Raw genomic sequence first — 14,367 nt, 5'->3', positions numbered from 1 at the left:
TTTCTTTCCACCTCGGGAGTGAACTCCTTTGGAAAGCCTTAGGACCTTGTCCTGATCCTCCAGAGTTGGAAAAATGCTGGGGAATACCTCATGGTCACTTGTCTAGCCCTCAGGTCCTCAGGGTAGACTTTTAAAAACCAGGGGCCTTATTTATGAAGGACTTGCGCTGCCGGTGCGTCACTTTTAACATGGGAAAAAGTGACGCACCGGCGGCGCAAGTCCTTCATAAATAAGGCCCCAGGTATATCTCCAGCTAGGGTCGTACATAGTCCATTCCTCTGATGCAGGCAAACAAGAGGCCAACCACTTGACCCTTGGAGCACAGTCCATGAGTGTCAGTAAGAGTCAGGATTCCTTGAGTTTTCTTTATTCTAGACAGACTCTCTTCAGATGGAGACTTCCAGTGACCAGGAGTTTTCTAAGGAGATGGTGCAGAGGTGCACAGTCATGTGTGCTAGCCAATGATTAGCAGACTTTTCCTACCCTGTCCTCTACTTTCTTGCCCTGTTCCCATCCTCTTATGCAGCATTTCATTTTTGCATTACTTAAAAAAAAATCCAGAAGCAATAAATCCAAAACGGCTAACCCTAAATGACAGTCCTATTTATTCCCTCTATGCTAGCCAAGAAATGTACTCCGCTGTCAGTACTGGAGGCTAAAAATCTAGGAGGGTCCTGGAATTGAATGGGATCATGTACACTCTATTTGAAAAGCCTAGCCATTATTAAATGAAAAGTAAAGTTGTTAACACCAGCCAGGAATGTGCATTGAGCCTTTGGATGTGAGAAGAGTGGCCAAAGTTGTTCTAAACAAGAATACACCCAGGCAGCACAAAATACAAATTTATAATGCTACTTTGCACTAAAGGTTTCACTTTTCTGATTTCACAATTAAATTAGATTTTTAAAAATAAATAATTCTTTTTTATAACATTTCCACAATGAATGTTGAAAATTAAGGATTTCAATTATACATAAGCCCCATCTTGGAGAATCTAGCTGAACAGATATAGGGACTACAGCTTATGCATTCAGTATCTTTGAGGACACTCTATAGCAAAGATTTACTGTGATACTTTTTAGGTCGAGCATTCGAGACCTCTTGTATATACTTTAGTATATGCTTATATATTAGTATATACTTACATGTGTTTGTACTTTGTGGGCTCTGGAGATCAGCCCTAGGACTTGTCTGCTTCCGCTTAGGGACTTTTTTCCTGTTCAACTGCCTCTATTTAACTGACTTAATAGAAAAGGACCAGTAGAGGTCAGTAAAATACCAGAATTGCATTACTGCTGAGGGACTTTCTTTCTTTATTTTTTTTCTGTCAACTGCCTCTATTTAACTTTCTTGAACAAAAACGACCAGCAGAGGTCAGTAAAATACCAGAATCACTTTAGCATTTTCTAGATTCCAGTCCATAGAAATTGTCTTCCAAGAGCAATTCCAGTCCATAGAAATTGTCTTCCAAGAGCACCCGTGGACAATAGTTTTTTTTTAAATTTTGTATTTTCAGTAATATGACCACTGAAGGTCCTGATTTTACATTAAAAACAGATCTTTGGGCCATACCATTTCCCACTGAAAGGCAATATTTCTCTCCATGTGTTCCAATACCTGGTGTGTCACGCAGTTTGAGGCATACTTTCCCTCCATGTTAAAGAATAGTAGATGTTTTAGCACCCAGGCTAATGTGCTACACAGCTAAATACATATAAGGTCCCAAAGGCGAGACCGATTGCATTGCAAATGCTTGTGCATATATTGAGCAGCCAGCCTTTCAAGGCACACTTTAGAGGTGGCTTATTAATATATACAAATAGGTTTTCTTGCATGTCAAGGCGCTTTCCATGTGTCGCTGCAGTGCCCTTAAACTTCAGCCCAGCCAGAGCATAGTGGTAGTGCGGGTAGCGTATGTCTTTGTAAAATATATATGTGGTGTATATTTACACTTACACCCCACATGAGATTTACATTCCATGCTATTGGTAAATATTCCACGCCATCTACCATGGCCTTAAAGACAAGTATAAAAACCAATTGGGGGAAATCAATTTTAGCAGTACCATTTTAGCGACACAGGTCAAACCCTGTGGTACTGAATGGCATTGTCAGAAGTTACAGGTTCATAACTGCAGCAAAAATAGAATCCAGAAAATGGCAAAAAACACAGAGTGATCATGCAGAAATTGCAGATTTCCTACATCACCCAAATCAAAATTGGACCCTTTATCTTTCAACGGATACGGTCTTAGACTAGAATTATTCCTTATTGCCGTCATTTCTAAAACACTGCCCTGTTGCCGTTAATAGTCTGTGGCAGGGTGGAGGACGAGAGAGATGACTCACCAAGCTCTTTCCTGATTATTTCTCCTCCTTTTAGGTGCCAGACACTGTCGCTCACAAAACATGGAGCAAAACAAGCTTTTTTTTTTACAATGAATGTGGAAATTAGCTGGCTAATCCCTAACACTACAGATGGCACTGATGTGTGCTTTGTAAGCATCCAATTTTACCAGGTTCTTGTACAAATTGTGTATTAATGGGGAGCCTGGCTCCCAAGCCCCATCCGCAGAGTCTCTGATGAATATAAGTGATATTCTCTTATTTTTACCCTGCATTTCAAGCCGCTTAGCAGCCTTGGACAAAGAGAGCATTCTACCTGTGATGTAATACCTGTTGATTCAAATGCTTCTGTAATAAATTGCCTGTGTTATTCTTGCAGGTGAAGTGTGACCATTACTGGCCATTCACTGACGACCCGGTTGTCTACGGAGACATTACCCTGGAGATGATCGCCGAAGACGAGCAGGCTGACTGGGCATTTAGGACGTTTAGATTAAGCTATGTAAGTTTAAGCAAGAAGTTAAAATTAGCATGTGGTTAGTTTTAAGTTTCATCACCTATATTTCTGTCAGAGTGAACATATTGAAAGGCCGAGTCTGGGTGTTGAATGTAAGTTGTGTTGATTAAGATTTAAGAAGTAGATCTGATTCTTTGTTGAAGTACGACACCTGGTAAAGAGCAGACTTACACTTCCTAATATCAACTCATTTCATATTTCCGTTCAGTATTACTAAAATAGGTTTACCAGATTTCAGTGAGTTAACGCTCGCGGCTGACATCTGTCGTGATATAAAACAAGGGTGCCGAAATCCATTCTGGGAAGGTGTCACGGAAACACAACCCACGGATAGGGCAGTTGGGAGACAACCCAAGAGTGGGGCCTCGATGGAAAAGTCTAAGGTGGGGGACCTGATAAGGTACCCTGTCGTGAATGAATGAATCCGGAGAGATGTCAAGGTTCTCCCACTTCAGCTGGCTGGATGATGTCTGAGCTCTGCGGTGGGGGGAGAAGAGTGGCCATATTCAGTTGAAATGCCACTCAGCGTTGGATTGGTAACGCAGGCACTTGGGTAATGCCCGAGGGGCTGGTGCTGAGTTCCAACTGTGGGCTGCTTTTTGTAGCTGTCTGGGGGGCAGATTTAAGCGGTGTCGCAGTTGTTCGGATACAGCGAGCGGCCCAGTGGGTGTCTGAGTGGCCATTCTGGTGGCAGATGGGCGCTCATTACCTCAGGTTTAGCAACAGGGCCAGCCCATTAATGTACGCATACCTAGCATGGTAGGGGGCCTGAGCAGAAGTGGCCTCACTTGTTTTCAGTCACCAGTGTAAACAAATCCGTGCATTTTTTGTATCCCCCCCCCCTTTTTTTAATAAAATGTCTCCAAAGCAGTGTTTTGAGGAAAGGCAATATGCAAATGTGGGCCACTTTTTTTTTTTTTTTCCAAAACCTTTATTGCACTTTGCATAGTACACAGCGGAATGCCTACAACCCTGCGGGCCGGCCGCTATCAGAGGATCGTTGTATACAATGTTTTTCAGCAGAAAGGATAGTAAAGCCACAGTTACATTAAATGCGTGACGGAGCGTACTGAAAAAATAAAAGTGCCAGTTGAGCAAATGTTCAATGCAGGAAATGAGGTTTTGATGGAGTTTTTTCGTTTTTTGAAAAATAACAAACTCGTAACAACAACAGTTAGGAATGACAGTGCGGTCTGACACGAATCAGTGCATTTCAAGTCACAAGTGTCTCTTGGGAGTATGGGAATCCGACATCCCCGCACAGTACATGCATGCCTCTACTCACAACACATGTCCCCACCCCCCTTGACTCACCAGTCTAAGCTCTAAGAAGAGGCCTCCTGCAGCAGCCCAGGCCTCCACCCCACTCCTCCATCCCGCCTATGTTAACCCTCCTCGCCCTCATCGTCGGAATCATCTTGATCATCCTCTCGTAAGGGTTCGCAGATGTCCCCTCTGTATTCATTCCATTTCAGCCATATCTTATTCCATTTCCCCGGGCAGGCTCGGTTGGAGTACACTGCTCGTTCGGTTATCATTACTCGATCCATGTTTAAGCACCACTGGGACTTGGTTGGAAGTTCTGCCGCCCCCCAGCGCTGTGCTATGTCACGTTTCGCTACCATTAGCCCCGCTGTGACCCAAAGTTGCTCGTATCGGGTCAAGTCGGTAGGCTCCCATATATTTAGCAAGCACCTTCTCGGGTCTGGTAGTATGGAGTGATCTAATGCCTGTGAAAGTGTGCGGAGTACCTGTTTCCAATATTCCTGGATCTTGGGGCAGTCCCATATGGTATGGAAGAATGTGCCCTCCTCCCCGCACCCTCGCAGACAGTAAGGATGGGGCGCCCTATGTATGCGATGCAGCATTGTCCTTGTATAATAAACCCTGTGTAAGATCTTAAATTGCACCAGCGGCATGCGTGCCGAGATGCCTACTTCTTTAGGGGACCCAAGTGCTTCGTTCCACTCATGTTCATCCATGTCGTTAATTTCCCCTTCCCATTTCTCTTTCAGGTGTGATGTGGGCTCAGGGGTGTTATTGAGTAACTTACGATAAGTGAGGGATGTCGCCCGTTCTAACATGTAATCAGTGAGTAGGCGATCTTCCAAGGGTGAGGACTCCGGCAGTGATGTGTCGGCTGGGATGGCTGCAAGCAGTGCGTGTCGGACCTGAATGTATCTATAGAGTTCCCTGTCGTTGAGCTCATAGAGTTCTTTTAGTCGGGCAAAGGGGATCACCTCATTCCTCTCCCACAGGTCACCCACCGTGGAGATACCTATTGTGTCCCATTGTGCGAACCCCTTGGAGTTCCTCAGGTTGCCCAGTGTGCGAGAGTCCCATAGCGGAGTCATCTTAGTGATTTTCCCTTTCCAGCCCAGAGCTGCCGTAGCTGCGTGCCATATCTGCACAGTTAACTTGGTGGGGCCGACTAGAGTTCGCATCTTGCGGTGATCATACAGTGGACCCAACAGACTATCAGCGCCCAACTGCACCCTGTCCGAATGAAATGCTGGCTCGGTATGTGGTGCGTGGATCCACTGATTAATGGGTTTTAGGTGTGCAGCCCAATAGTACAGTTTTAAATTCGGTAGCGCAATGCCCCCGCTATACCAGTCTCTGTGTAACTTGGATTGTGCCACTCGCGCCGGGAGGTTGCCCCATAGCAGGTTGGAGACCAGAGCTGCCACTTTCTGGAAAAACTTGGGTGGTACGGGATAGGGCGAATTATCAAGGACGTACAAGAAACGTGGTAACGCCATCATCTTGTAAAGCGCCGCCCTACCTAGGAGCGTTAACGGCAGGCCGGACCAGAACTCCACATCCCGTTTGAGCCTTTCCAAGGGCGGCTTCAGATTCTTATCTATGAATTCAGTCGGGTCCTTAGTGACATGTATGCCTAGGTAGTGAAAGGATGATCCCGCCAGACGTAGCGGGCAATTATTGTCGAGATCCGGAGCTGGGCCTTGCAAGACATATAACTCTGACTTGGACCAGTTTAGCGTGTAGCCGGAGATCCTGCCGTACGTGTCGCAAATGCGTAACAAGGCCGGTATACCCTCCTCGGGGTCTGTTAGATACAGCAGCATGTCGTCTGCGTATAGGGACAGACGGTCTTCCCAACCCCCGGTCCCTGGTATACCTTTGAGGAGGGGAGAGGCTCGTATGAGAGTCGCAAGGGGCTCCAGTGAGATGGCAAACAGCAGGGGTGACAGAGGGCATCCCTGTCGCGTGCCCCTTCCCAGCGGGAAAGTGCGTGAAATGTGGCCATTCGCCACTACGTGAGCCACTGGGGCTGTGTACAGCAGTTTGACCCACGCTAGAAAGCGAGGCCCGAACCCCATACGCGTCAGCATTTCGAAAAGGTACTCCCACTCCACCAGGTCAAATGCCATTTTGGCATCAAGTGCTAGGATTACTGCCGGCGTGTTGATGGTGTCAGCTCTGGCCAGGATACCATGCAGTCGCCGCAAATTCAGCGCCGTGTTCCTGTGCGGCATAAACCCGGACTGATCCGGGTGTATAATCGAGGACAGATGGGGCAGGATCCTCTGTGCCAGAAGCTTGGCCAAGATTTTCACTTCCGCGTTCAATAAAGAAATGGGTCGATACGAGGAACAATCCTCTGGTGGTTTACCCGGCTTGGGGATTGTCACAATAGTAGCCACACGCTGGTCCAGTGGAAGGGAACCCCTCTCTAAACAGTCCTGGAACATCCCCAACAAATGTGTGCTGAGGGTGTCCGGCATCACTTGATACCATTCTATGGGTATCCCATTCGGTCCCAATGCCTTGCCCGGGTTTAGAGCCTTAATGGCCAGCTGAATTTCATCGGCTGTAATGTCTGCCTCCAGCTCGCTCGACGCCTCTGGCGATAGGGTCTGGACCTCTATCGGTGCTAAGAGCGCCCTGGCACTCTCAGGTGTAATTTTACGAGCCGGGGTGTACACTTGTTCAAAATGGGTCGCAAGCAGTTCTGTTATACGCCTCGGATCAGTGTGTGTCACTCCCTGTTCATCTTTTAGACGCTGGATCCCCCTGGAGCTGCCCTCACGTTTATCGAGCCACGCCAGCATTTTCCCTGCTTTGTCCCCCACTTCATAAATCCTGTTCTGAGTGTCGGTTATGTGACCCTTAACTACCAAACGTAGGTGATCATTGTACAGCTGTTGTTGGAGAGTGAGTGCGTGTAGGGCAGAGGGAGAAAGGTGAGACTCATGTGCCGCGGTCCGTTCCTGCAAAGTAACCTCTAGGTCGGCCAGTTCCTGTGACTGCTGTCTCTTATGCCCGGTTATGGTGTTAATGGCTTGGCCCCGCAGAACCGTTTTATAGGCCTCCCAAAGCGTTGCTGGGGAACGCACTGAATGTGTATTTTCAAGAAAGTATTGTTTCGTGGCGTGTTTGAGTGCTTTGCGAACCTGTGGAACTTTAAAATATGATGCGTGCATGGGGTAAATGCGCTTACGTGCTCTCGTCTGTAAGGAAAGCGTCAGTATGAGCGGTGAATGGTCTGAAATACCTCGAGGGTGAATCACCAGGGTATCAACATGACAAAGGGCATCCCCCAGCGACAAGAAATAATCGATGCGAGACAGGCTGCCATGCACCGTGGAGTGAAATGTGTATTGTTTCATGCCTGGGTGTAAGTGCCTCCAGATGTCCGTCAGGCCCATGGCCGTGGTAAATCGTCGAAAATATGTTTCCTCCCCTGTCTGGTGTGGGGAGGGGTGCTTATCTATTTGTGGGTCTATGACAGCGTTGAAGTCCCCCCCTAGAATGGTCTCACCCTCGGGGAGAGTTAAAAGGAAGTCCCCTAGTCTTGGGAGGTGGACCGAATGCAAAGCCGGTGGAATATACACTGACACTAAATTGAAGAGTTTCCCCTCCCATTGTCCCTGCACGGCCGCGAAGCAGCCCTGGTCGTCAGTATTAATTGATAGGGGCATAAATCGTGAGTTTTTCTGTACTAAAATGCCGGACCCCCTGGAGCCGGACGTGAAAGCAGAGTGGGCCCACATTTTGTAACCTCGCCTATCCAAGGCCTTCGTAGCTCCCCCCACCAGGTGTGTCTCTTGCAACAGGGCCACAGTAGGCCGCAGACGCTTAATAGCAGTCAATACCAATCCCCGCTTAACCTTGTCCACCAAGCCTCGCACATTCCAGGACATCAAGGTCATAGGCGGGCTTTGTGTGTCAGAGGGATTCACTCCCCCTGTCGGTAGGGAATTGTTAGCCATCGGGGGGTATTAGGTACATGATGTATTGCCCCAGAGATGTAACCGGTCTATCGGTTGCGTCGTCACGCAGCAAGGCGTTCAGAAGCATCATGGGGGCATAGTGTCACTGTCTGTTCCCAGCAACATGTCCTGATTCCCATAAGTACTGAAACATTGTCCTCGACCCTTTGTGCACATTCCCAACATAAACAGTTCAAAACTAACCCCCCTCCCTGCCCCCCTGCTTAACAGACCTCCAACTGCCCGCCACCCCAACTGAGTAGAGTGCTTTACCCAACCCAAAACCAGAGTACTTGCGTGTAGGGGGGAGAGCGTCTCCCCGGGTTGGCGGCTCCCCTGTAGGCTCTCAGGGTCGCCATGCCAGAGTCAACGTGCAGCTATGAAACACCAAGTTAGGTCGACGATCGGCGATCTCGTTCAGTTCAGAGTCCACAGCCGGAGTCATTCATCTCCGCCTCCCCCTTCAAATCCATGGGAAGGCGAGCGTTCTGCACCCTCCACACGACCAGACGCCTGCGAGCCATTTCTGCTGCCTCCTCGGCGATCTTGATCCGGTCTATTTGTCCTGCGCTGTCATCCAACGGTGTGCCAGCCCTCCAGCCAGTCCCGGGCCGTGTCAGGAGAATCGAAAAACCATACTTTTTTGTCCGCTACCACTCGTAGTTTGGCCGGGAATACCATCGAGTATGGTAGTTCTTTCTCTCTCAAGGTTTTCTTTACTTCCAGGAATGTTCTCCTCTTCCTAGACACCTCCGCTGTATAGTCCGGGAAGAAGGCAATTTTTGAGTTCTGAATCTGAATGGCCGGCGCCACTCTTGCGGCCTGTAAAATGGCGTCCCGATCTCGGAAATTGAACAATCTCGCCAGTATTGGTCGCGGCGCGCCTCCCGTCCTGGGTTTCCCCCCCGGAACTCGGTGGGCCCTTTCGACCGAGAAAAAATTGGACAGGCCTTTTGGCTGGAGTCGAGTTTTTACCAAATCTTCCACATATAAGTCCAGGGCCCCAGTGTCTTCCGATTCCGGTACACCTAGAATGCGGACATTATTGCGTCGTGAGCGACCTTCCTGGTCGTCCAGTTTGTCCCTTAGTAGTTTATTGTCAGTTTGCAGGCGTTCCATAGCTATCTGCAGTTCGGACACATCTTCGACCAGCGATTTGGTGACCACTTCGACCTGTTTGACCCGCTCGTTCATTTTTTGAAGATCCGCCCTGATTAAGGTGACTTCAGTCGCCGTGGCCCCCACAGTCTTTTGTACTTGCGCCAGCGCCGCCAGGACATAGTCCAGCGTGGCCTTTCTCACCACCTCGGCTTCCGCCATTTTCCCAACGGTTTTGCGCTGGTCCTGGGGGGGGTGAGCGTCTCTCATATGCAAATTTGTCCAACTTGGCCTGTGTTGTTGTGTTTTTGGGGCCCCTGTGCGACATGGCGCCGTTACAGTTGAGGCGGCTAAGCGGCCTTCCCGGTCGTCTTCGACGGGTAATGGCGGTGTTGAGGCAAACGTGCGCAACGTCTTCCGCGCCTCCGGCAGGATTTTGCACGCCCGGAGAGGGTCAACAGGCGACTGCAGAGTGTGCTCTTGAGCTTGGGTCGCTGTGGGGAGTTTTCGTGGGTCTTCGGAGTGATGCAGTTGATGAGCCGACACTTCCTGTCCCTCGGCCCCGGCCTCAGGCCGCTTCCGGTCGGGTCCGACCAAACTGCGGCTCCGCGGCTTCGCGGCCGAGTGCAGGCCCGGCTCCTCCTCCGTCTCCGGCCAGCGGGAATGTGCTCGTTCGGTCTGTCGCCGCCCCAAAAAGTTCTGGAGACGCTCGCTGCACGGACTCCGGGTCCGGTCCACCCTTTGTAGCCGGAGTAGATCAGGATAATTGTACGGATTGTTGCGGAAAGCCGCCATTACCCGGGAGCCTCCCTAAGCTGCGGCCGCCATCGTTGGCTGCTAGCCACGCCCCCGGGCCACTTTTTTTTAGCGTGCCCGGGCCGATTTTGAATCCCAATCAAACCCTGATACCACTGTGTCCCAGATTCATTCACAGTGTGCCAAAATACTGAGCATTGGTACTTCAGGTTAGATTTAATTCAGCCTGGTTTGCCGTGAACAGATGACTGACGCTTAGACGTCTGGATTTACACACCAAGGCCATACCCATCCCCATGCCCACAATCACTCCATGCTGCCATCACTCAATGTTGTGTTATCTATGTCCTAATGATGACCTCAAATCAATAAGATAAAAACGCTGTTGACTTGCTCAAGCAAAAATGTTGGCTTTGAATTATGACATGATTTTATATTTAGTCACAACTGTACTGATTTATGCATAACTTAATTTAGAATTCTGGTCCCATATCTTGTAGCATTTTTTCCTTATATGTTTTTCACTGGCTTCACTTGCACCGTTTTCATGTTTTCACGAGCACAAAGTGTTCACTATTTCACTTTAATACACAACCTCAAAAATATGGATGAGTCCGCAATTTAATTTATTAAAATGTTATCTGGTTTTCCTTCTTTGAATATATTATTGCATTAAGTTGTGTTCTTGGGACAATTTTTTGTGATCATTTATGTATATTATAATTAAGTTCTTTCATTAAGTGTATCCCCTTATTGATTCCGTCGAGACATTGTTATATGTTTAAAGTGTTGAATATGGCAGGGAGCGTTGCTCCTGCTACAGAGATGCTGCGGGTAGACCATGGTTTTCCCAGGGAGTCCTGGTTCTCTCTGGTGTAAAAGATGAGGAAGATTTCCTCATCATCAGAATGTTTGGTCTCCCAGGTGGGTGCATCCCAACTGGGCTCAGTTGAGTCCGGTCTGACATTACAGCAAGTGTGTCTTGGCACTGGCAGCTGCCTCGCCCTCAACAGGGTGCAACACAGCGGCCTACTCTGAATACCCTCACAAAGTGGTTAGGATGCTGGTAGTTGGAACAAACTTTCCCTTTGCTGAGCACTCCTATGGAGGGTGTAAGTTTAACCCACAGTATCCACACGCCATCTGCGGTGGTGGCTGTCATCCTTTGTCTTGTTGGTGGACATGCAATTTGGTCTGCTGCAAGGGTTGATACTCCTTCCATTTGGAATGGTCTGATACCTTAGAGTTTCAGCTTCGGGGGGTGAGTTTGGAAAATGGCAGTTCCATTTCCTCATCTCACTCGTGGGACAGGCAGTGGCAGCGGGACTTTCATTGAGCGTAATGCCAGGTTGATGTAGGATATGTCTTTTGAGTCCACCAGACTTGCACCTTAATATGAGATGGGCCCTCGGTTCCTCCTGAGAGTCATCGCTCGTACAGGTGCTTTCTAGCTCACTCAGCCTTGCATAAAAGATGTCAATAGATTCTAATTTTACTTATTTATTTGAGTTATATATAGCACTGGCTAGACCCGGAGGTATCAGAGCACTTTACGAAAGGAACAGCGATTTGCAAGTTACAACATTTTTACATAAGTTACACAGTGATTACACACTAACAACAAGAGTTACTAGCGAATAGCACATAATGATGAAGCCACAGTAACACGGTAGTATGCATTACTAGTTTGAGGCGTAACAGAGAGAGGGAAAGGAAAACAGGGGAGGGGAATGCCGATAAAGTCAATGAAGGTAGGAGGGGGAAAGTCCATCAGGGGGAACCAAGCAGTCAGTTTGAAAGACAGATAAGCCAAGAAGAACCATGAAAAACAATGTCCGATATCCGGCTGGGTAGGTGACGGCCGAGGGGGTGAACCAGGACCAGACTCCTCTATAGCTGCATAGGACAGCTCCACCGGGCAACGGCCAAGGGTACTCAGTCTATAAGGTAAGCACAAACAGTTTCGGTTTCCGCCCATGGGGCATCTTCAGAGTTCCATCGACGGTAGCAGTCCCGGTGTTACTAGGAAGCGCCGTCAGCCTCATCCTCCAGCTTGCCCCATGAGAGGTGGCAGGGACAGCTTCGAAGGTAAGCAGATCGACACCAATTCCCAGAAGCAGAATTGAGAGTATGCAATTGAGACTAAGGCATTGTGGCAGCGCTCCATGTGTCGGCGTTGTGAAGTAATTCTAAACTCTACTCTAACTCCCTGGGGGTACTGGGTCCAAGTGGGAGTACTAGTCATATAGTGTCAGCTGATAGCTCTCATCCTGGCCCCACTTTTTCAGCTAGGGAGGTGGAGATAGCAATCAAGTGTATCGTCCCCAACAAGGCGGCAGGCCCAGATGGAGTTCCCGGTGACTTGCTTCGTAGCAACGTAGAGGTTTGGAGCCTATACATTGCTAAACTCCTGAATGAGGCAATGGTGGGTGGCGGTTTCCCGGATTCTTGGAGGGGTGCGGAAGTTGTCCCCATTTTTAAAAAGGGCTGCAGGGACGATCCGGCCAACTACCGACCCATAAGTCTGCTTGATTCCACCCAGAAGGCAGCAGGGAAGGTAGTTTTGGGTAGGATCTTGCAGTGGGCCGAGGAAATGAAGGTTTTGTCTGACTTTCAGGCCGGCTTCAGATCTGGAACCGGCACGATTGAGCAGACATTCCGTTTCCTAATGCTTTATTGGAAAGTGGTCAAACTGGGCAAGGGCAGTCTGTATCTCGCTTTTATCGATTTACGGACTGCCTTTGACCTTGTTCCACGCAACCAACTGTGGGCTGTACTTGAGGGTATGGGCATGCCCGCGTATTTGTTAGCCCTAACTATCAAATTCCACGAAAGCAATTTTGCCCAAATTAGATGGGGTCAGCAGGGCCAAAAAACATCCCGGATTCCTGTTGACAGGGGCGTCCGTCAGGGGTGTGTGCTAGCTCCCACTCTGTTTTCTCTATATCTAAACGGAGTGGTAGAGCACCTTCTCCAACTATCAGCAGATGCTCCCTCCCTGGCGGGCAGAAAGATACCAACGCTCCTGTTCGCAGACGACACCCTGTTGATTTCGAAATCCCCGAAGGGCCTCCAAACTCTGTTAACGAGGTTCCAGGGCTTCTGTGACGCAAGGGGCTTGGCTATTAACATCAATAAAACCAAGTTCCTTGTGCTGAATCCCCCCAGGAAGACAGTCTACCCGCCATCTATAGACGCAGTACCCTTAGAAAGGGTCAGGGAATTCGATTATTTAGGAATCAGACTTTGTGATACCATGTCTTGGAAGGCGCATCATCAAAAATCCATCTTGACATACAGGAGGGTTACGGGCGCTCTCCTAAAAGAGCATCGCGCCTCACCCCTTAAACCAATCGGGGTGATACTTGACATCTACAAGGCAAAGGCTGTGAGTGCGGCATTATATGGGGCTGAATTGTGGGGCACCCAGAAATCTGATACTCTATTCCATCTGGAGAATAAGTTCCACAAAGATTTAATGCGGCTCCCCCATAGCTCTCCCACTTTACCCCTTCTACTTGATACAGGAACACGATCCATAGCCGATCAGGCCAAGCTACGTCCCCTTCTTCTGTGGGCCCGTATATGGAATGTCCCTGAACTTTCAAGCTATGCGGATGCCCTAAGTGAACTTCTTTCAACCCCGGGCTGGCATAAGATCGGTTGGCTCCTTGGTGTAAAGCGCCTCCTTTGTGACTTAGGCCTGGATGATGCCTGGGCCAGTAGATCTTTGCCACCCAAACAGCTGTTAAAGAAAATATTCTGGTTGTGGGTGGATAACGAGAGAGTGACCCAACCGAATCTGTGCAGATCAGCTGAGGAGTTTTTGGCTACCAAATCCCGCCCCTTCAGAGAACCCTACCTTGATGTGATCTTGAATCCATCAGATAGGGCGTTGTATTTCAAATTTAGGGCCGGGGTTTTGCCCTTAGGCACAAGGACAGCTAAATGGAAACCACCATGGCAAACCGTAGAAACTTGCCCTTTCTGTACAACTAGGGATGAATCTATTCCCCATCTGTTGTTCGAATGCCCAGCCTATGCTGCTCCCCGTCGCAGATGGTTGAAACCGCTCTGCGCGAGGCTGGGCACTCGGTCACATTTGGAGGCCTTACAGTTGTTAAGATCAGACCCTCATCCACTGTTTGCTTGTGGCCTGGCAAAATTTCTGGGGTGGGCTTGGAGGATAAGAACCGCGAGGAGAAAGATCCTCCAGTAAGGATACCAATCTACATTCCAGTGGCCTGACTGCTTTTTGTATGTGTCCCTTCACCACTATCCCTATCAGAAATTGATAATTTTATACTTGCATAAATGTTTTTAGAAAGGTTATCTATTAGGTCGTATATTTTTAGTACCCTTCTTGAGATTTTGTCAGTTTTGATGTATAACTGTTTTTATGCTCACTTTGAT

At 48.6% G+C, this 14,367-nt stretch overlaps 1 protein-coding gene across 6 annotated transcripts in view; it reads left to right on the top strand.

The window, feature by feature from the left end:
* PTPRO (protein tyrosine phosphatase receptor type O) overlaps nt 1-14,367 on the top strand; it is a 1,018,456-nt gene that overhangs the window by 947,758 nt on the left and 56,331 nt on the right. For all 6 annotated transcript variants that reach the window (XM_086920999.1, XM_086920983.1, XM_086921017.1 and 3 more), the window contains one exon: nt 2,726-2,848. In XM_086920999.1, coding sequence (XP_086777125.1) covers nt 2,726-2,848 — 123 coding nt within the window. The remainder of the gene's footprint in view (nt 1-2,725; nt 2,849-14,367) is intronic.

Source organism: Lissotriton vulgaris, chromosome 1_1, assembly GCF_964263255.1.
Source record: "Lissotriton vulgaris chromosome 1_1, aLisVul1.2, whole genome shotgun sequence".
NCBI lineage: Eukaryota > Metazoa > Chordata > Amphibia > Caudata > Salamandridae > Lissotriton > Lissotriton vulgaris.
This window is presented reverse-complemented; position numbering and strand designations above follow the sequence as displayed.